Genomic DNA, 23,555 nt, shown 5'->3' on the forward strand with positions numbered 1-23,555 from the left:
ACGTCACCACCACCGGTCATCCTGAGTCACCACATGACTGGCAACCGCCATCACGCCAGCCATCTCCACATGCGTCAAACACCACTCCCAGAGTATCGATGGACTTGAGTCACACGCTGTTGCCACACCTGCCTAGAGAAGAGACCAGAGTCTACTTGTGAACCGGGCACACCCCTGAACCACAGTAGCGAGAGCAAGCATCGGCCAAGACACCTCCACCCTAGAGGGTTGTGCGTGCGTGCGACCAAGTAACGGCTCCTAGGTGGTCCTGCAGCCGCCCCCAGTCGGCACACAAGTGGCCTTGGCGTAGCCTTCCTGCAGTCCCGCAGCAACCCCGGCAATGGGCCTCTCCAGACAGGAGAGTGAAAAGAGACTTTGCCCCACCGACGGGTCATCGGTTGCAGCCAAAAGGGTCCACAGAGGCAAGTGACCAGGCAACACCTCCATGAACCATTACCATGAACTCCGTCCATGCTCATGACGCATCCCCTTGAAAGAACTGTTTTGAATTCACCACAGACCATCACCGACGTCAACAAAAAGGAAACCATGCAAGACATGCCATTCCAAGTGAACTGTCGCCATGCAGTGGATGTCTCCGAGCCAGTGGTCGTGTCCTGAACCGGTCAGGTTAAACTACGAGCGCCAACCGAGAAGGTCCTGCTGCAGGCACAGTCATCAACCTACGTCTGGCGTCTTCCTGCCACCTGTCTCAGAAGACTGATGGACCCTGTGGTGTTTTAGTTAACTGTTTTGTCCACACAGGTTGGACTAGAATTTGGTTTGTTCTCTAATAAAGGTGGAAAGGAATGTAGTGTCCTGCGAGACACGTTCTAATGTCTCGACAGGCACTGGTCTAGTAGCCACTCCCCCTATGGGAGTGGACACACTGCACCACATACCCATCCACCACCGGCGTCACGAGTGACGTGAGCCCTCTAATAAAGAGGCCCGGGTGCACGTGCTCGAGGCCAGAGTTCCAATCCCCTAGCTGGTGTCCTGTGTGATTCATTCATACCACCATGTGGGCCTAGGGCCCCATCACCGCAGTAGAGACCATCGACGATGCATCAGGACGCATCTGACATCAGCTGTTACTTGAGCTGAGCATGATCAGCGGTGATGGAAACTGAAATATGGATCTGAAAACGAACGCCGTGTGAAGGGGAATCTGAGGAGGAGGGAAATTCCAAAGTTCAACGTTGGTGCTCGCAGAGGTTTCAAACCAAGTCAACGCGAGCACTTAAAATGACGAAATGCAGATAAATGTATATAAATAAAATTGTCAGTAGTAAAAAAATCGGCAAGTAACACGAAGTATCAATCCACGAAGTAAAATCCAAATTTTCTAGCCAATTCTCCAATCAGTCACGAAAGGATATTGCTGTAAGTGAAGTGGCTGCAAGTATATTGGAAGGCCCAGAAGAGAATTCTTGTAGGAAAAGGTGTTGCGAAGGAAAGCAGACACATGTAGAAGTAGTTATCAGGGTGCTGGCTTCATCCCGCTCGTCGCCAATTCATGTTGTATCTTAAAAAGGTAATACACACAGGAGTAGAGGTTGAAGAGTAGGTTTATTCTTAAAAGAAGGAAGAAAGCACCAAGGACCCACACAGAGCAACTCCCATAATCAGGCCACAGCAACAACTGACTCCACTGGACCTTCAAGGAAGCTGACATTCTGATAACCTAGGTACCCAAAGATGGCTATGATGCAACATGTACCAAGACCATTACAACAGAGGATGTAATACAGAATTCATGAGAACACTGGAATATAACACCTATTTTCATCATCCTTGAGCCACCACACCACCTCCCAGTTCATGGCACGGGCCTCTTCCATATCCTTTTTCAGGATCTGCACTGTGTCCTTGTGAGACGGTGCCCCGGGGCCCCCCTCACGGAAGCCGCCATCCCACACACGTACCTCCTTCCTTTCCTCCGGGACTGACAGCCCGCAAACACTTCCCCGTGTCAGAAACGGGACTCGGAGCAGCAGCCATAACCCACGGACCCCCGCCCTTCTCTCTCCTACAGGAACCAACCAGAGCTCTGGGTCCGGAGGAAGCACATCCCTCTGACCCCGGAAGTCCCGCCCCCGTGGCAGCGTCAGAACAGGTAAAAGCCGAGACCCAAGAGCAGAACGCCGTCGGAGCATCGTGGCAGGACACTCGGACTGGAGCTGACGAAAGGGAGCAGGCGTACGAGGAAGACGTTTGGACTGAAGAGTGGTGGAGTCCTCAGGAGGTGGCTGAAGAGCGGCTGTGACTCACTGGAGAGTTGCGGCGGACCGCGTGAGTACCTGACTCATTTCCTTTTTCCTGCTCACTAGGAGGTCACTGTAAAGATCCTGTAAATATCCCCCTTCTCGGTAGACCCACGTACCCTGCACTGTACCATACCTGTATAGCACCCTCACAGAGAACCCAACCGTCCCCCTCACGTCCCGAATCGACACTCTGTCTATCTACCAGCCCTGTGTTCCTCCCTCCTGATACCTCCTCTTCCTCACTATCTCTTTTCTCCCCCCCCCTCACTGCCCGGGTGACGGTGATTGGTATATTGTATCTTGAAGTTCAGGATAGGACTAACGGTCCCTTGTTTCTTTTCTTCTCTTACTGCCCTCCGTGGATCCTCCCCTATACCGGAGCCGTCGTCGGACTTCCTGAAGACCTGGACCCGACCCCAAGACGCGGAGCGGACCACCTCCCCTGGAGCCTTTCTTTGTTTTGTTGGGACATTTCTTCCTGCCTGTTTTGCACAATAACCAAACAGCATAGCCCACTACATACGGCCTCCTTGCCTGCTTTTCCGGCCTGCCGCACACCCACCATCACAGTCCTGCAGTTTGGATATCTTGTTTTCTGTTGAGGTGACCCTCTTCGCCACCTTTCAGAGCTTCTGGTGCAAGCGAGACACCTCGGAGCACACCTCTCCCATCCCCTCTCCAGGGCCTCCCTTGAAGACTGGATAGCCTGGAGGAGAGCAGCGTATTGGGCTCCGGCGATGAAGCCACCTCCACCGTGGGTGCCACTACCTTGACATATCTGTCCATTTTGTCTTGTCGGGGAGGCTTTGTTTCCTTATCTCTGGCCATCTTCCACTTGATAAGATGTCAACGCCTTCCGATGCCCCTGGTGGGACCACACCAGGTGGAGGGCAGGCCATGGCACAATCGAGTCCTAAGGGCACAGCCTCTTCAGCAGTCGGAGGGTTCCCCCGTCTCTGTACATTCCTTTCTCCACAGGCCCCACGGGCTCCTAACTTCAGTCTCATTTACTACCCCCAATGAGGGGGTTCCCACATTCACTCTATTCAGGATGGGTAGGCCCTCAATTTGCACTAATGCCCGGGCTGGTATCCGGTAGCCCCAGAGCAAGTTCCCTTGCACATTGCTCCGGTATCACTCGTGAGACGAGGGTGTGCATGGCTCCATGTTACCACACGGGGGAAATTGTGCCTCAGACTAGTGCTTCAACAGATGGTGCAACCCTTGAAATCCAGTCCCAGGGAAGGGAAAATGTCTCTGCTCTGCTGCATTGCAGCATCCCTTGGGTTGGCTTCTGCTGCACTCTCTCATGTACATTTACAAACACCTGCCACTACCACCAGATGAATGCAGCTGTGTGGGAGGCAAGCACTTCCCCTGCTGCGTCATGCTGACACCTCTGTCTCCTCACCTCTCTTCTCTAAACAGCCACCAGCCACAGGATCAGGCCTCAGGACCCTGCGCCCTCCCCGGAGTCTTGTCACCGCCTGCACCTCCGCACCAAGGCCTCTGCTGGCGGTGTCATGACTATGTGGGTGGAAGAAAGAAGTCTCTCCTCAGCTCTCTCTACCGGCTCTGTGCAGGAGGTTCTGCCACTCTTAGCCTTCAGACCACTCTAGGCGCCGGCGTAGAGTCTGTAGGTTTAACACAAAGAGGCACAAACCTGAATGTAGCGTCCGTGTGGTGTGGCTCACTGGTTAGAGGCGGCAGACCCGGAAGCAGAGAACGGCCCGGAACCAGGGTTCAATTCCCGACGCGGCAGGGCCGTGGACCAGGGTCAGCGAACTCGATAATTCTCGCCTCGGTGCCTACTCTAACCAGGGATCACACTCGGCAACTCTGGGCATTAAGCTTGCCTCATCTCTACAACGGCCCCCCACAGACGCCGGGGATGCCTGGTTTCACCTTGGAGATACCCAGAAGGGACCATCTCACAGGGAAAGTCAGGACGGGTTCCCCAGCGGTCTTCAGCGCCGGGACGCTTACGGGCAGCTGTGCGCTTTACAAATCCCAACACATTAACAAAGAGGCCCGAAACTGAATGTAGAGTCCGTAGGTTTAACACAAAGAGGCACAAACCTGAATGTAGAGTCTGTAGGTTTAACACAAAGAGGCACACACCTGAATGTAGAGTCTGTAGGTTTAACACAAAGAGGCACAAACCTGAATGTAGAGTCTGAGGTTTAACACAAAGAGGCACAAACCTGAATGTAGAGTCTGTAGGTTTAACACAAAGAGGCACAAACCTGAATGTAGAGTCTGTAGGTTTAACACAAAGAGACACAAACCTGAATGTAGAGTCTGTAGGTTTAACACAAAGAGGCACAAACCTGAATGTAGAGTCTGTAGGTTTAACACAAAGAGGCACAAACCTGAATGTAGAGTCTGTAGGTTTAACACAAAGAGGCACAAACCTGAATGTAGAGTCTGTAGGTTTAACACAAAGAGGCACAAACCTCAATAAAGAGAACTCAAACTCATATCAAGATCTACTATTTAAATCTCTTTAGACAACATTACATCATGATGTCAGAACAAGAAACCAGCTCCCTTTCCAATCTCATCTTGATTATATTTTTGTCTTTGAGTCTGTACCGCGCCCCAATACCTTTGGCTAGGAGTGGGTTTCACAAATACTATATAGATGGAAAATGTACATTTACTACACAGAGCTACACACCTAAATATAAAACATGTATGGTTAATATGCAGAGGCACATACCTGAGAGTATCGCAATTCATGATCCCAGATCTCATGATTTCCTGATGTTCTGACCTGAAGTTTATGCCAGACAGGTTGAGAGTCTTGACTCCTTGGCAATGCTTTAAGCAGAGTGAAAGCACTTTGAAATCAATCATCCTATAATTGGACCATGTTATATTAATATTCTGAATATTTTTCATGGTGCTGGAAATAATCTCTTCATCTTGAGTCTCATGTAAGCAGTGGAAAACATCCATTAGCAGGCTTTCCTCTTTTGGCTCTTGAAGCCATGCTATCAGGTCAGCTCTGGCGCTGGGAGATATTTTGTACCCTAGGACTTTCTCCATATGGCACACTTGGTCTTTGTTGATCAGGCCACATACAAATTGCACTGTTAGCTTTAAATGGCCTTTTGTCTGCTCACTATATTCCTTCAATAAGTGCTTTAAATCTCTCTGAGGGTTTAGTGAGCCCACATTGATGTCAAGGATGTAGTACAGGGCTGCAAAAAACTCCTGAAAGCTGAGGTGGATGAAGCTGTAGGCTGAGTAGACGTCAATGTCTTGGGGGAAGATGTTCTGATTGAGAAACAGCGACTGGATATCTGACACTTCGAGGCCGGACTGCTGAAGGTCCTCCTCATTGAAGAGGATTTTCTGCTCAAAGACGCCATTGAGTGCCAGGGAGCAGAGCTTCTTCAGGCTCCTTTGCATGTTCTCTACAGAGGCATCACTGTGGTCCCTCAACAGACTGGACAAGAAGAACAAATAGACCGATGTTGTGGTCTTTGAAGAACTTGTAATGTCCTGGCCTCTCGCTATCTGTTGCTTAATGACAGTGCACACGATCCAGCAGACGATGGGGAGGAAGCACATGGTGTACAGGGTGTCATTGTCTTTCACCACAGCAAGGGCTCGGGATGCCTGTTCATCATTGCCAAAGAAACCACTGAAGTACAACTTCCTGTCCTCTTCTGTAAATCCCATTATCTCAGCACAAAGATAATCTTTTATGCACTTCATGAGCCGTGCCAGAGCCGTTGGGCGTGTGGTGATGATCATGGCGCACCCCGGCAGGATATTTCTTCTCAACAGGTTACTCAGGGTGACTTCCACAGGATTCTTCTGAGATGGATCACTGCAGTGCTGATCCTCCTGCAAGTCGAGAGAGAACTTCAGCTCATCAAAGCCATCAAGGATGAACAGTATCTTGCTGGGATCATCCATCAGTGCGCTCGCTGGTATCCTCCTGTCGGGACAGCCGGCTGCAATCAGATCAAAGACACTTTTGTGGCTTCTGACTTGGTTGATTTCTCTGCAGCTGAGGTAGAACACGTAATCAAACAATCCCTGGTAGAGCTCTCCTAGAGCCCAGTCCAGCATGATCTTTTGGGCTGTCATGGTCTTCCCGATGCCCGCTGGACCCTGCAGCACTATAGTCCTGAGTCTATGCCCATCCTCCATGGAGTCGAAGAGAGCGTCTAAACCAATATAATGCTCGGAGTAGGCCAGACTGTCCATGATACTAATGTGCTTCTTTCCATAGGATGTGATCTCGTGCTGGCGCTCCTCCTCGTAGCGAGGCTTCTCGACAATCAGCAGCTGTGTGTACCTTTTCTGCAGTGGGACCGTCTCACCCTGCCGGGCATTCCTGTCTTTTATCCTTCCGTAGCGCTCCACAATATGCTCCATGTATATCCTCCTGGAATCTGAAAATCGGAACATGGTAAATACACACAAATTTAAAATCATCACCGAGGCAACTTGCAGAAGGATAATTCACTTGCTTTGTGTTTAGAAATTTATAAAGTTCAAACTGCTGTCTTAAAGGAATTCATGGCGCTAGCAAAGATAGAAAAGACAGAGAATAACAGGCAGAATCATCTTATGTTAGAGTTTAACGACAATGAGCATTTCAGGTGTGTCCAGAATAGATCTGTGGCGCGTTTGCTGCAGAAAGATTCGTAGCAGCATTTTCACTGATCTCTAGGCGAGTGAAGAAACTCTCTGAACCTTCATGCAGAGGGAGTCACTAGATCCCAAGGGAACATTGAACTGTAGGGATCTCGAAGTTTGGGATCTAAGAGGGGATTTAAAAGAGGTTTCCTAGAAATGTCAACTTTATCATTTATTTATTCATAATTGATTACTTAAACTCATTACTCGATAAAGCATTGATATTAAAATACAAAGCAGAGTCAACACAGAGCTGGTTGTACTATAAAACTGTAAGGAGGCTTGACGGGGGCATGGTCTGGCCACTACTGAAGAAGGCCACCTAATCTGTGAGCTCCGTCATGAGAGGGGCTTCAAAAGGTGGGCATTAAATGGGAGACTTTTGACATCATTTCAGCATTAGGAAGGTCATGAGGTCAACGAGGAACAGGTGTGCTGCTTTTCTTCAGTGTGAGTGAATCTGTTCCTGAGGAATGGAAACTGCGCCGGAGCTCCATGCTGAGAGGAAGCCCTGACGTCACTGGCAGCCTTCCTTTTCATTTATTGAAACGTATTTCTATCCACAGCACAGCTTAAATAACTGGTGCTCTCTGAGGAGAGAATTACAGGACACTGCATACATCCCTTCAGAGGATATGTGGCTGTTTTACTTCAGCCTCTGACAGGAACCAGCTGTCCCTGCCCGTGAGATTCTGAAGATAAGCTGACTGGATTCTGCCTCTTGAAATACAGAGACTGAGAGGAAAGCACCGGAGCCTTTCATTATGAGTCATGACTTCCGCTGACTTCAGTCAAGGTCTGTAAAGTTCATTTGGAGTTCATATGCCTGCTCTTTGAAACAATTACCTCAAGAAGTGGGGAGGGGCTTCAGCTGTGATCACTGATGTGAAGTCTGCCATCTTCTGAGGAATTAAATGTGGCTGTTTTGTGGTGCTGAATTATCTAATTATAATAAACAAAGGCTTTACTCTTTTGTGAGGAAAATCTGAGTATTCTGCACACAGTCTGCAACAGTAAATACCAAGGCTTGCATGTTTGCACTGTGAAGTGCCTGGTATGTCGACAGAGGTTCTTTGGTGGAAGAGATGGCGATGAACAATCCCAGCTGAAATATGATTGACATTGGAGCAGTTCATGTGCTATTTTTGAAAAATATCCTCTTAAGCCTTAACTAAATTACAATAAGGTTTTATGAAGTTTATGTGTTGCTGGGACGGCTGCCCTATGAAATTAAGCTGTAGTGTTGTTCGGCACACAGTTTAACTGAACAAATGCCCAGACTGCCTTTGAGATTCTTTTGTGGATATATGTGCAGTACTCAACTTTCTCTAATAAGCCTTGCTTTTTAACTTATGTGCTGAGAGACTCTGGTCCTGTCAGCCTGCCTACAAACTTGAGCCTGGGGTTCCACAGCTTCCCGCTCGCAACGTCCCACTGGTCACACCTGAGCTTCTTGTTTTTTTTCTCATGCTCCTCAGTCTGCTCACCACACACGCTTATTTGCAGACTTCTGTGAAGTGCTTCAAGAACCCACTTTAATTCAACATTTTGAAAACTAATAGCTTTACAGAGGTCTTACTTCTGAGGGATTCTGAGAGACTTAGCAGAAACCAAAATGTCTACTGCCAAAAATGAAAAGAAACCCTCTAAACAGCCTCTTTTCACGAATGTACTTAAGCAGTCACAAAATACAACTGCCAACAGCTCTTCCTCTACAATAGACAATTCTATATAAACTAACCTCACCATGCAAGGGCAAACCATGGATCGCATCCTACAAGAAATAGCAGCGGTCAGTCGCAGACTTGAAGGCATGGATTCAAATATTTCCTCATTAACAGCAGATACTAAAACAATACGAGCAGACATTGCAGGATTTCAAGCCAAGACAGAGGAGCTTGATCACGGGCTAATACATGTAGAAACTCGTCTAGACTCAATACAAAACAGAGATCAGGAGCTTTTATTTTTACCAAGTAAGTTAATAGATTTGAAAGACAGAAGCAGGAGGGATAATGATCGCTTTTTCGGTTTTCCGGAAAAGATTGAAGGTTCAAACGCTAGAACATTTCGACAAAATATCCTTCTAAAAATGATGGACATTGCTTTTGACCCTCCACTGGAGATACAATGCGCACATCGAATAGGTCCATTACGTAAAGAATCTGCCACAAACTCACGTCCCCTCATCGTTTGTTTTTTAAGGCATTACCAGACCAGGCAAATATTAATATCAGCACGTACTCATGGTCTATTCTCCTGTAATGGGTATGAAATTCGTATTGCAGCTGATTTTTCCAGAGACACTAACGAGAGACGCAAGGCCTTCCTTTCATTTAGACCTCAACTACGTCAGCTAGACATTAAATATTGTCTATTTGATCCTGCTCGTCTCCGAATTTCTAAGAATGGAATATCTAAAGACTTCTATGACCCTGAGGATCTCCGTATATTTTAAGACAATTGGAAACCGCAACAAATGGAAACTCAGCAGTCCACTCCGGATCTGTCACATCACGGTTCTTTTTCTCGGGCATCGAGCAATCCACAACGTAATGTCTGCAGTCCTCGACAGAGAGGAAGAGATTTTGAAAGGACTATTTGTTGTCATGGGGACAAGAATGCTGATCTTCAAACTGTATCTGCCTTCACTAAAGAACAGCCTAGGGATAAATCCCGAGCTCCACTAAAATCCACTTCGAATGCACAATGTGGATGACTCAATACTTCTCTACAATTTTGATCAAATTAACCTATGCTCACACTTGTATCTTTAACTGACTAACCACTCTTCATGAACTCATAATATACAAGAACTGAAGCTGTTATCTTACCTGCGGACAGATGAGTATTACAATCTATTTTGAATCAGATTGTGGATGATTTAATGTTTTAATATACTTATGTTCAGATTTAGCTCTGTCTTCACACCCATTCTCTTCTAGGTGTTAGATCAAACTTAATGAACTCATGATATAAATGAGGAGAAGATATATCATCATCAGTTTGCTGAGTAATACAGTTTTTGTACTGTTCTTTAATGCTCTTCCTTTCTTGTATCTCTTTTTTCTTTTCTTTTTGTTAATAGTAAGAATACATGTTATTATAAACATTTTAAAGACATCTTTGGATTTATATTTGTCAACCACTGCTTCACTCTCCTGGTGGGGCCCCTCCTCGTGGCGGAGGTTAGAGTTTAGACCCGTGGTTAAAAGTCCTGAGATCCCTTGTGCCATTTTATACTTGGCACTTTTTCCTCCCTACCTTTCCCTTTGTCATTTGTACTACATATTACTCCATCTGTTGCATACACCTCTACCTATCTCCAAACATATATTCTTCCATCATCAAATAGCAATACCATTTGATCCATTTATTATTTACTTGATATTTGTTACAGTCCAAGGTCCCTTCTTATCCTCTTATCCTCTTAATTGTTTTTTCTTTCCTTTCTCTCCTTTCTTTCTTATTCTTATCTCACATGGCCACTTCACAAAATCTTCGAGTAATAACCTGGAATGTTCACGGATTGACGCATTTTATTAAAAGAAAAAATACACTTTCTTATTTACAGTCCAAGCATGTGGACATAGCTCTCCTTCAAGAAACCCACCTTGACGCTAAAGAGTCTGAAAAATTACATAGAGACTGGGTGGGTCGGGTTATACACAGCAGCATACAGAAGAGAACGGACCCAGATGCGACACCAACCTGCAAATGTGGAGTTGCGATTCTTATCCGTAAATCCTTACCAGTGACAGTCTTGAACTCCTGGATAGATCCGGATGGGCGATATGTCTTTGCCAAGCTTCGCATCGGTGAAACACACATATGCGTTGGCTCCATTTACGCTCCCACTGGAGCAAAATGATCATTCCTCCTTCAACTAAACCGCCTTTTAACTGAAATAGGTGCTTCCCAGTTTCTTATCGGTGGAGAATGGAACCTAGTGCGTGATCCTGTCCTAGACAAAACAGGCCCTCTAAGAAAGGCAAATGCGGCAGATAGGGCTCTAATGGATGATGTGGTGGTAGATAATGGATTGGTAGACCATTGGCGGTATCTCACCCGATGGATAAGGACTACACCTTCACTTCCCCTACGCATGGCACGCTCTCTCGTTTAGACTATTTTTTAATCTCCCAAAATGTCGTTCAAATAACACAGGACTCTCAGATACTGGAGGTAGCGATCTCTGATCATTCTCCATTTCTACTTTCCTTACAAACTGGTTTATCTAAACCAGGTCGCAAACCCTGGCGTTTAAACATTCAACGTTACAGGGCACCCAAAAACAACATTGTATTACCATCCCATTTTCAAGACTTAATATCAGTCAATCAAGGGTCCGTTGATTCTGGGTAGCGGCACAAGCCACTATCCGTGGGCTGCTTATGAGTGATGCAGCTCAATTTAATAAACAAAATGCTAAAAAGCAAAAAGAATTGGAGCAAGATATTGTGTCTTACACTCCCTTATATACACTTGATCCAACGATATCACATCGTAAATCATTGGAAAAAGCTTGTATGGCTTTAAACAACCTTTTTACCTTTAAGGCAAATATGCCCAACATAGAATGAAAGGGAGATGTTATGAGCAGGGGGAAAAAGCGGGAAGATTATTAGCAGCCCAACTACGTCAGCAGCAAGCAGCTATGGCTATACCGTCCATTAAGTCAATGAACAATGTTACCCTAACTAAACCCCAAGATATTAACGAATTTGCCCAGGATTATCAATCTCTTTACACTGCTGAAACTCAACTTGACACTGACAAATTGGATTCTTTCCTTACAAATGTAACCTTATCCTGTTTGTCAGATGAAGGTAGAATCTAATTGGAAGGTGAAATTACCAGGGACGAAATATCACGTGCAGGTGCTGGCTTGCCATAACATAAGGCTCCAGGAGAAGATGGCTTTCCAGCAGAGTTTTATCGTTGGGCAGGAGTTGATGTGCTTGACTCTCTTTTACTCGCATTCCAAGAGGTAGAGCGTGAGGCATTCGTGGGCCTCATATCTAATAAAGCTATTATTGCTGTGTTACCTAAACCTGGTAAAGATCCTCTATTATGTAGCAGCTATCGTCCCATATCTTTATTGAATTGCGGCGTCAAAATTCTAATAAATATCTAATAAAGCTATTATTGCTGTGTTACCTAAACCTGGTAAAGATCCTCTATTATGTAGCAGCTATTGTCCCATATCCTTATTGAATTGCAACGTCAAAATTCGAGCTAGCATTCTGGCGTCTCGCTTGCGTAAGGTTATCCCATCTCTCATACACTGTACCCAGGTAGGATTTGTTCCGGGGCGTTCCTCTAATAACCATCTTCGCACGCTTGCCCACACACTATGGTATGCCAAGAATCTTCCTGATGATGCTTTGGCCTTGTCGCTGGATGCGGAAAAAGCGTTTGATCGGATTGAATGGGATTATCTTTTTAGGGTGTTACAAAAATTCGGCCTGGGAGACCAATTCATAAACAAAATACGCTTGTTGTACAAAAATCCCTTGGCACAGGTAAATTGTGGGGGTTTTATCTCAGATCCATTCCCTATCAATCGAGGTACTTGTCAGGGTTTCCTCCTCTCCCTGTTACTCTTTCTTCTAGCCATGGAAATGTTAGCTGCCTCTTTAAGACAATCTACTTATATTGAGGGCATTTCTCTTCCGACAGGTGAATCCAAAATGTATCTCTACGCAGAGGATATTCTTCTTACACTCACAGATCCCTCCACCTCTTTACCATCTGTGTTAAAAATAATAGATGACTTCTCCTCCCTTTCTGGGTACAAAATTAATTGGAACAAAAGCGAAGCGCTGCCCATCTCGAACGGGACCACAATAGCGGCCATTCAAGGTTTTCCCTTTCAATGGAAATTTTCTCATCTCAAATATTTGGGCATACTAGTGAACAAAGGTCTAGAGGGCATAGTTAAGGATAATCTCAATCCCCTCATTGCTCAACTGCAACGTGATTTTGAAAAGTGGAAGGCATTGGGTCTCTCAATGTGGGGCAGGGTTCAAGCTGTGAAAATGGTTGCTCTTTCTCGTTTTCTTTATGCCCTCGGCATGCTCCCTATTCAGGTCCCTTTAACTACGTTACGTTCAATTGATTCTAAGATAAAATCTTTTATATGGAACTCTGCCAAACCCCGTCTCTCAGCTTCAAAACTAAAGGCTCATCGATCATATAGAGGAATAGGTCTCCCTTCAGTGGAACATTATGCTTTGCCATTCTAACTTTCTCAAATGTCATATATGCTTCCACATTCATCGGATGCGCCACAGTGGGTACATCTTGAACACTACCTTTCATTAACAAAAGCAGGTCTTTCTGTTTTATATGGCTCTGAATCTCGTCCCCGAGACTCCACTAATCCTATGTTGTCGGCTATGTGCGCCTCTTGGCAAAGGGCACACTACTTACTGGGCTCACATCCTCGTCTCCATAGGAAAGCACCATTATGGAATAATTCTGCAATTCACATTAATAGAAAATCAATTGTTTGGCCTATTCGGGAATCAGCAGGTGTTTCCACCTTAGATCAACTTTTTACAAATGGTGATATTACATCATTTGTTCAACTGCAGGAAGAATTTCATTTGCCTGATATTCAACTTTCAAAATATAACCAGTTACGGCAATCCTTAGGAAGAAGTCTAGGACCTCCACCATGGCTCTTGCCTGACTCACCAATTGTGACATATCTCCACACTTGGGGTAAGATGAAAGGACCTACATATGGTTTCTACCAAACTCTTACATTGCATCTTTTTTCTCAACCCTTATCGCAAACTCTACGTACTAAATGGCAAACCTTATTATCGGTCTCTTATACCGATGATGAATGGTCTAACATTCTTAACAATCTCAATAAGGGTGCTCGTGAAGCACGATTGAAATTTTGCTTATTCGAAATTTTACATGATTGGCTCTGGTCACCAACAAAACTGCATAAAGCTGGCTTGCTTTCCCATTCTAACTGCTGGAGATGTGATAGTACGTCTTGTAACATTTCTCATATTATCTGTGGATGTCCTATAATCCAACCCTTTTGGAATTATGTAGGTAAAACGTTGCGTTCCACGGTGCCTCTACAAATTCCAATTTAGGATGCTACCATTCTTCTGCATGATGCACGTCAATCACAATCACTTTCTAAGCCACAAGCCCGACTTTTACACACAGCCTTAGCTACAGCCAAAATGTGTATATTACGGCAATGGAAATCGCCTCAACCACCATCACAAGAAACTTGGATGGTGCCCTTGATCCAAACAGCTTCCTACGAACGTATGATATACAACGTACAGGATCAATCTGATCTCTTTCTTCGAATATGGTTACCTTTTCTAGCTCCAAATACCGATGCTAACGTTAATGACCCTTCTACGCAGTAATTTAATTTCTATTTCCTCTTATTCTCATTCATTATTCATTATTGGTGGTTATAATTCTCAACACATATTGTATTTATGCCGTCCTGAGCACGGATGAGGTTATCTACTATTTGTTGTTTTTTTTACTAACTATTCACCAGAACTTTTACATGTAAGTCTATATCTTTTAATATGCATATTTATACATGTGTGTCTCTCTGCTTACACTTACATTCTCCACGATATGCCTATTGTTTTCGTTTATTGTTTGTACATTTCTCAAAATTATCCATTTCACTCTCTTTTTCCATCTTCATCTCGTATTTCATTTTCCTACCTCATCTCCCTTGGTTCCGTAACAATATATTCATATACCTGTAATGTAATGTAATTTATTTAATTTTGTTGAAGTCACAGAATATTTGAATCAGCATTCTTAATTTATGTTATGGTAAGTATTTATCGTATCGTATTTTATCTAACTTTATCGTATCTTATCTATCTTTTAGAATGTCCTCTCATACATTTATATTTATGTACCTCAAATGAATTTTACTGAACCCGTATATTCACCTTTTACCTATTCACATTGCTTTTCTAGAGTGTGATTTTCTTCTTGGAACATACTCATATTGTATTATTCTTCATAATTGTACATTTTTCACTTATCGATTTTGTTTGTGATCCCTTCTTTCCTTACCTCTCTCTTCCACCTTCCATTAATTCCATTTTTTATGGCCTCAACTTAAATCCAAATATTTGTCCTTGCACTTATATGTTTATGCATTTATTACATTATATGCTTAATTATTCCAAAAGTTTTACAATATGCCCATATATAACAATGTTCTTATATATTTATTGTATGATAATACATACAGGTATCATAATATTTGTATGTTTTCTATTTATAAATGTCAATAAAAAATTGAAACACAAACAAAAAGAAGGCTTGCCGCTCATTCAGTTAGCTTCCTGTACGAAACCGATGCAGGATTACTCAAAGTGCCTGTTCAGCCCCTTCTGTAATACCAATAGCTAATTTGCAGAGGATGTTCCCTCATTTGCATGGGGGCATGCCCCATGCAACTGATGGACATCCCTTTGCCTCTACGCCTACGCCATATTATAGACACAGGCGCAGAGGCAAGGAAGCTCTCAGGAAGCACACTGATAGTGTGCCACGTTGAGGTTCCGTGAATTCTGAACCCGTTTTATAAAGGTCATCGTACCATGACGATTTTGGTATCAACGGACCGAGAATGGCAAGTGTAAGATGTATGAGTGTTTTTCGTCATGTTCGAGTGACGAGATCACCCTGAAATCAAGGATTCCGTTCTGAACCCTTGGGTTCCATTTTGTATGCGGCAGCCATTTTGGGGTAGCCCTCACATAGGCCGATGACTAAGGCCGAACGAGTCCTTGGGACACGTACACCTTTAGCTGACTTCTGCGTGACCTGGGCAAGCTGACCTCGTTGCCCGAGGCCGGACTTGTTGAACCAGTTCCTTGCTCGGCAGCTGGTCAAGATTGCGGATCAGGGCGCAGGACATCATAGACCCTTTTATTGCACACAACTATGTCTTATCTGACTCCCACCTGTCTCTGCTCCTTTCTTTATGACCTGTTTTACAATGAGGAGGTGCCCGTTTTTATTAGAGGCCGTCCGATTTATCTGATGAAGAGTGTTGGACCTTTCTGGGTAATCGATGGTGGGCTGGACAATGAAATGTGGGTTTGTCATGCAATGCTTTTGTCATGTACACATGGGATTGGGCAACTGTAAATAAGGAATGTTTGCCCGAAGCACAATATTTGGTATAAAAGGGATGACGCGCTTTGTAGGATTGAGCAGTCTCCTACGAATATACAGCCTTTGTACTTCGTGGACCTCTGTTACTGGTTGCAGCCAATAAATCTGATCTTTGACGTCACCAAGAAGAGTCCGCGTTTCTGTCGTTCTGAGACAGGTGAATCCGGAGACTTCGGGTGTGTCCCCTGGCACCGCTGGGTCTTAAATAACCCGGTTCTTCATTTGGCGCCCAACGTTGGGTGACTTCAGCGGTACCGGTCCAAGCCTGACGATCGTGAGGAGCTTCGTGTGAAAATTCTGGAGGAAGGCCAACCACTTCATCGACCCCTGTATGTCGTCGTGGTCTGAAAGTCTTTGCTGCGAGGTTCCCCGCTTTCCGACGGCTACGAGGGACTGCTGCCCTGACTGTCGCCCTGTCTTGGAGCCTTAGACGATTTGTAGAGCGAGACGATAGACGGGTCTTCTGGTGACGTCATCGATACCTCAGTTAAGTATGAGTGGAGCGTCTCCCAGTCCTTAGTTTTGGGTATCCCTTGGGATCTTTGATTTGGGTTCTTTGATTTGGGACTTGCAAGTACCAAAGCAGAGGGACTCGTGTATTCGCGAGACTATCGTATTCGATAATCCCTTGAAGTTTGAAGCTAGACTAGAGAACGAAGATGCCTGGTCTTAGCAGACTTGAAAGAATATTTTGTTGTGGTTCTAATAGGGATTCCGGATTGGAGGACTCGTGTCCGGTTCCTCCTATTGGAACTCCAACCTATGAGCTCTATGTGAAGCATGGCGTGGGCCCCATCACGTATAATGAAGTGTGGATTAGGTACACTAGGAAGGACGGTGTCCTCAAATGGCCCCAATATGGTAGTTTTGATACGTAAGTTCTAGACATTTTAGAGGTTAAACTCTTTAAGAAGAAAGCCCGGCCGGCGATGTTTGACTCTTTCCGCCTATGGCGAAAGGAAGCCAAACAGAAGGAAATCAAATTAGCGAAGAGAAAAAAAAGAGAGAAGGGTATCTCGATAATGCAGGCTGCTATGCAGTTTAAAGATAATGAAGAAGAACAGGCAAGTGAGCAGTTGCACAGGCAACGTAAAATGGCGATTGATAAATGCTATCCAGCTTTGCCGCTTCTTCAGCAAGACGCAGCGAAGGAACTTGAGAAAGATCCCTTGATGTCGCATTTGTTGAGTTTGCCACCCCCTTACGCGCAAAGTGCTACAGCACCTCCGCAACCTTTAGTTGTGCAACCTCCTTTTGTGCAGCCTCCTGTTATTCCACAGCCACCAGCTCCTCTTCAGTTGGCTCCTGCTCCTTTGGTCCAGCCTTCTCAAGGGCCACTGACTTTGCCACCTGCTCCGCCTTTAATTACTGCAACTTTTTCACCTGTTCTTGCTACCTCCTCTGCTACTGCTCCTACGTTGACCTTTTCTCAGTCCGCTTTATCTCCTGTCCTGTCGACCTCTCCTTCTGTTCGACAGAGAATGACCAACACTGTTACTAGTCTTTTTTCTCCTTTCTTTGGGTCGCTTACTACGACCCCTGTTTCAGAGCGTAAACAGTTGCGTAGCCAACTGCCTGATTCTCTCTCGAGAGAGAAATATTGGATCGCTTGGCGCGTAAATGGGTTACTCGTCCTTTAAGATACGACGTAGAATCTGTTATGGATGTCTTCCGTCAATGGGAAGAACCGAAGCAGAGATATGTTTTCAAAAAAATGTGTATCTTCCTTCGTGAAGAATGGGAAGATGATGATTTGGGACAGACTCCGCCGGAGTTGTCCAATGTGCAATCCGAGTTTGCAAAAGGAACGATTGTGGGTGCCGATGTTGAGTAAGCAGTTGCGACGTTGTTGTCGTTTAGGTGCGAGTCTCCTTCTCGGTCGTTGTTTGAGCCTGATCCCTCTGTTAAGAGAAAGGTGCGGCAATATCCAATGAGAGAAGTTCCTCCGGTATGGAAGGAAGCAGTTCAGGCTGATGTAGGTCTTGGTATTGTGGCTGCGACGGCCCATTTTCAACGTGTTTGGGTACATGTTCCGTGGAAACGAGCTGAAGTTTTGGCTCTTAAGCAGACTTTACCTGACCCTCGTAAAAATCCTGCAGGGTATTATAAGGAGTTATCACAGACCGCAGACTCATGTGTTATGAATCTAGCTGATATAGACATGTTATTTGGAAATGTGGTTCCACAGCCTTTATGGGGATGATTCGTCATACTGATCATGCGCAAGAGTTAGGTGATTCATGGGTTAATATTGCTGCTGCAGTTGGCCGACAAGTCGGTGGTGCCAAACCTGAGCCCTTAGTCGCAGAACTCCCTGGTAAGATTGTTACTTACATGAAAACTTTAATGCCCACTATGCGAGTAAACTGGAACGAATTGTCTGCGTGCAAGCAGAAGAAGGATGAAACTGTATCTGACTTCTTCACCAGGTTTGAAGAAACGTTTATTGACCAAAGTGGTCAAGACATGAGTACAGAAGGTGGCCAACGTTTGTTTGTTGATAAGTTTGTGCATAATTTACTTCCCGAGTTATGTACCAAGTTAAAAGATTCAGAGAGCTCTTGGGCTGTGTCGTCATCAGCACAGATACTGGCTACTGCACAGTACTACGAAAATAGGGATAAGGATGAGAAAGATAAAGCAGACAAGAAAACTAAAGAGTTAAAAACGAAGGTGCTTTTACAGCAAGCGTATCCGCCCCGTAATAGCCAGCGTGATTATCAGCAACCTCAGCAGTTTCAGAGAAACTCGCAAAGGTTTGAGTCTCCTCAACCGCGTTTTCTGGTAGGCCCCAATCAGTGTTCATATTGTTAGGAAGAGGGTCATTTCAAGTATAGTTGACCTATTTTGTTACAGCGTATGAATGGTATTTCTAGTGCACGAGGTCGAGGTGTTCAACAAGCTCCTAGAGGTAGGGGACGTGGAGGTTTCTCCCAGAACGCGCGTTCATTTCCTCCACAAAATTCGGTGAATACTTTTGATCAGCAGAATAATGCATCTGGCAGAACGACTCAGTACTATACTGACGACTACTATGTCGAAGGCGAGAATTTGGATGGTAATGATTGCTAGGACAGCCATGGACAAAGAGAGGGAGTTGTTTCAGTTCCAGTAGATCAGAGTGGACCTTATGTTGAGGTGATTACATCAGGTGTGTCAGAGCCTTTTCTGTTGGATACTGGTGCTACGAAGAGTTCTATTATGCACTCTAAACTCCCTGGCGCACCTTTGTCTGGATTAACGAATGTTTCAGTAGGTTTTTCTGGCGCCCCAGTTAGAAACCCGATTTCTAGTCCTTTGTCTCTTTCTGTTGGACCTCGCGAGCTTGAAGCACCCCTTATTCTGACGACAGGTTGTGATGAGAACTTGTTGGGATTGGATCTGTTGAAAAGATTGTATGCAACATTATATTGTTCTCCTTCGGGAGTACAACTTACACTGGGTAAGAAAGTGGTCTCTCCGATGTATTTGTCGAAGGATAAACTTCCAACGGAACTGGCCTCTCTTCCTGATATTCTTTGGGCGACTGGTCCTAACGATGTAGGTCTTCTGGAGATTCCGCCATACGTTGTGACGTTAAAAGCAAACGTTAAAATGCCACGTATTCTCCAATATAGGATCTCTAGTGATGGTGAAAGAGCGTTGCTAGCAATTATCCATGATTTGATTGAGAAAGATGTGATCAAGGAAACAAGAGGTAATGTGTGTAATAATCCTGTTCTGCCTGTCTTGAAACGCACTGACTCTTCTAAACCACCTGTTTACAGGTTTGTGATCGACCTTAGAGAGGTGAATAAGATAGTTGTGCCACAGTTTTCTGTTGTTCCGGACATCACTGCTTTATTGACTATGATTCCAGCTTCGGCAACTTGGTTTTCAGTGATCGATTTGAAGAATGGTTTCTTCAGCATCCCGATTGCCGAGGAGAGTAGAGATATTTTCGGCTTCTCTTTAGGAGGTCGAAGCTTCCGGTTCAAACGCGCTCCTCAGGGCTATTGTGAGAGTCCGTCAATCTATAGTCAGGCTTTGAAAACACAACTTGACACGATTGTTTTACCTGATGGTGCTGCTCTTCTCCAATACGTTGATGATTTACTAGTCGCCGCCGATAATGAGGAAATTTGTAAGAAAGCTACTTTTTCATTATTGCGTCATTTATCTAACCTCCATCACAAGTTTTTTTTTTCGAAGTTACAATATTGTCGACAAGAAGTGACCTACTTAGGTTGAAGGAGGGAAGAAGATTGACCCCAGAAAGAATTCAAGCGATTGCGAGCATGAGTGTGCCGATTACACAGAGAGACGTGCGTGCCTTTTTGGGTATCATGTCATATTGCAGACAATGGATACCAAATTTTTCTCTGCTGGCCAAACCGCTCGTGGCATTGACCTGTAAAGATACACCGAGTACCCTCCCGTGGTCTGAAGATTGTCAGAAAAGTTTTTCTGAATTGCGCAACGCATTGTGTTCGGCTCCTGTGTTGGGTTTGTACGTCCACGAGAGAGAAGGATGTGCGTTGTCGGTGTTGACACAGTCTTTTGGGGAGAAGCAGCGTCCATGTGCGTATTTTTTGTCGACTTTGGATCCGGTAGCTAGAGCGTTGCCGTGTTCTTTGAGAGCCACAGCGGCAGCAGCTGTTTCTATTCGACAGTCTGCTGGTTTGGTGATGAATAATACGCTGGTCGTGATGGTTTCACATGCAGTGGATACTTTGTTAAACAGGACCAAGACACAGCACTTGACTAGTGCTCGATTGTCAGGTTATGAGCTGACACTTTTAGCGAGTCATGTACACATAAAGAGATGCAATACGTTGAATCCAGCCACGTTGTTGCCGATTTCAGTAGAGACAGATATTGTTGAACAGCATGATTGCTTTTCAGGACAGAGGAAGAAACAAAAGGAAGAGCAGATCTTAGAGACACTCCTCTTGTGAAGTGTGATGGTACCTTATGGGTGGACGGTTCATGCTTCAAGCTTCCGAATGGTGATACGACTGCGGCATATGCTGTAACGACTTTGGAGATGATTGTTGAAGCTGCACGTATCCCACATAATTCAGCTCAAGTAGCAGAATTGATTGCACTTACGAGAGCGTGTGTGTTGTCGAAAGGAAAGAAAGTGACCATATATACCGACAGCCAGTATGCTTTTGGTGTGGCTCATAGTTTTGGACGCTTGTGGAAGGTACGTGGGTTCCTTAGGTCACACAGGACAAAGATACAGCATGGTCAGTTGGTGAATGAGCTTCTGGAATCACTTGCCTTGCCGTTGCAAGTTGCGATTGTGAAATGCAGTGCACACAACAAGGTCACCGATGATGTTGGGCAGGGTAATGCGTTTGCAGACGAAGTTGCGAAAGATGTGGCAAGAGATGTGACGAGCCAAATGTATGTTGCGGGTCCGGCGAGATGGGTTGCGGATAGAGGAATGTGTGAGGATACGATAGAGAGTGTGAAGTTGATTCAAGCTGAAGCTACAAAGAAAGAATTGAGTGTGTGGAGAGAGAGTATGGGTAAATTGGATGCAAATGGTTGTTGGGTTGAGTTGTCAGAGCATCAGCGATGGTTGTTACCCGATGCGTACGTGCTTGCAGTGGTTACGATGGCACATGGAATGGCCCATATCAGTGTGAAAGGGATTTGTAAGTTGTTGGCTCCAGTATGGCAGATTGCTGGAATTCCTAAATGTGCAGAGAATGTAGTCAAGAATTGTATGGTGTGCTTGAAGTACAATCCTGGTAAGGGAACTCCAACCCCAGCTGGCCACTTTGCGCCTCCGACGTATCTGTTCGAGGTTTTTCAGCTAGATTTTATCCACATGGAGAGATGGAACAACCTGAAATACGTACTCGTAGTTGTTTGTGCCTTCTCAAGATGGGTAGAAGCATATCCCTTGAAAGATAACACTGCCTTGTCCACAGCTAAAGCCCTTATCAAAGAGTTTTCCCCTAGGTATGGTTTGCCGAGAATGGTCTGGAGTGATAATGGGAGTAAATTTGTGGGTCAAGTGATGAAGAGAGTATGCGAAGGGCTAGGAATCCGCCAAAAGTTCCATGCTGCAAATCACCCCCAATCAGCTGGACTAGTAGAGTGCTATAATGGCACTCTTAAACTGAAACTGGCCAAGATACAAGCGAGCTCTGGTCTCAAATGGCCTGATGCTTTGCCATTGGCACTGTCTACAAGAATGACTGTACATTCCCGAGTAGGACTTAGTCCTTATGAGATTGTGTTTGGTCGCCCGGCCAACATATGGGGAGTGCCGAGGCCAACGAAATTCAGCGAGATTGAACACCCTGTACTGCTTGATTACTTGTATGATTTGACTGCTAAATTGCGTGTCTTACACCAACAGGTTCATGATACACTGCCTCAGGCTTCTGAAGATCCAGGACATGTCATCAATCCTGGTTCATGGGTGTTAGTCAAGAATTTCCAGCGAACAAAGAACGATCAGCCCTGCTGGATTGGCCCCTACTTGGTGCTGCTGTCAACGCGATCTGTAGTACGAGTGCAAGGAAAAAAGAACTAGATCCATGGTGTACACTGTAAGAGGGTTCCTTTGCCTCTGCCGTACGACCGGTGGGTCCAGGAGGGTATTGCTGATTCTGAGGCTGTGCCTCATTTTCTGCCTTTTAGTGACGCACGTTTAATGGGGACAACTTCTGAGCGTGAAAGCGACGATCTTCTGCAAGGAGCTCTGCCACCGTCAATTCAATTGGACACTTCTGAGCCTGAACTCCTGTTCCGAGATCAGACATTTCCGGGGAAAGGTCGTTATAATTTGCGACAAAGAGTCATGGACAAATAAAAGAAATTTCCTTTATGATCTATTTTTGAACATTCAGCTCTCCCATCTGAGAAACTGTTTTGACCGATTTTTGTTTTTCGAGCCGCCATCCGGGTTCAGCTGTAAGGTCGCGGTGTCAAGTCTTCGGAGTGCAAGCCGGAGACACAAGGTCGGTGGTTCTGGTTGGTCCTAGGGCGTTCCCAGGACTGACAGACGCATTCCTTAGCACGGAACACCCAACAGCCGCGAACAGCACGGTTAGAGGATGGAGTTTTTCAAGATGGAGAGACCTGTTGAAGAAATGAATTTTAGAGCCAAAATGTGTACAATCATGAGCAGAAAATGTTTTTTAGTATTATGTCTTTGCATGTTGCTTAGCGTAATGATGTTTTTGATGGGATATATAATATTCTCTTTTCAAGTGACGTTTGCACCCACTGCACAGCCCATACCTCCTTCTACTGTTTCCTCACATTCTTTTCACCCTCTGCCTGATCATGAGTCCATTAGGAGATTGGAATTCGCTAAAAACTCCTTAGTTCAGCTTCTGCACCAACACCAACTAGTAGTGAACACGACTGACTGTTGGGTGTGTGGTCTTATGCATCATACTACTGACAAAGGTATTCCTT

General features: G+C 45.1%; 1 protein-coding gene across 1 annotated transcript in view; it reads right to left on the reverse strand.

The window, feature by feature from the left end:
- Positions 1 to 23,555, reverse strand: part of LOC144763076 (NACHT, LRR and PYD domains-containing protein 3-like) — a 163,750-nt gene that overhangs the window by 66,119 nt on the left and 74,076 nt on the right. The window contains exon 3 of the mRNA XM_078648378.1: positions 4,993 to 6,682. Coding sequence (XP_078504504.1) covers positions 4,993 to 6,682 — 1,690 coding nt within the window. The remainder of the gene's footprint in view (positions 1 to 4,992; positions 6,683 to 23,555) is intronic.

Source organism: Lissotriton helveticus, chromosome 6, assembly GCF_964261635.1.
Source record: "Lissotriton helveticus chromosome 6, aLisHel1.1, whole genome shotgun sequence".
Lineage (NCBI taxonomy): Eukaryota > Metazoa > Chordata > Amphibia > Caudata > Salamandridae > Lissotriton > Lissotriton helveticus.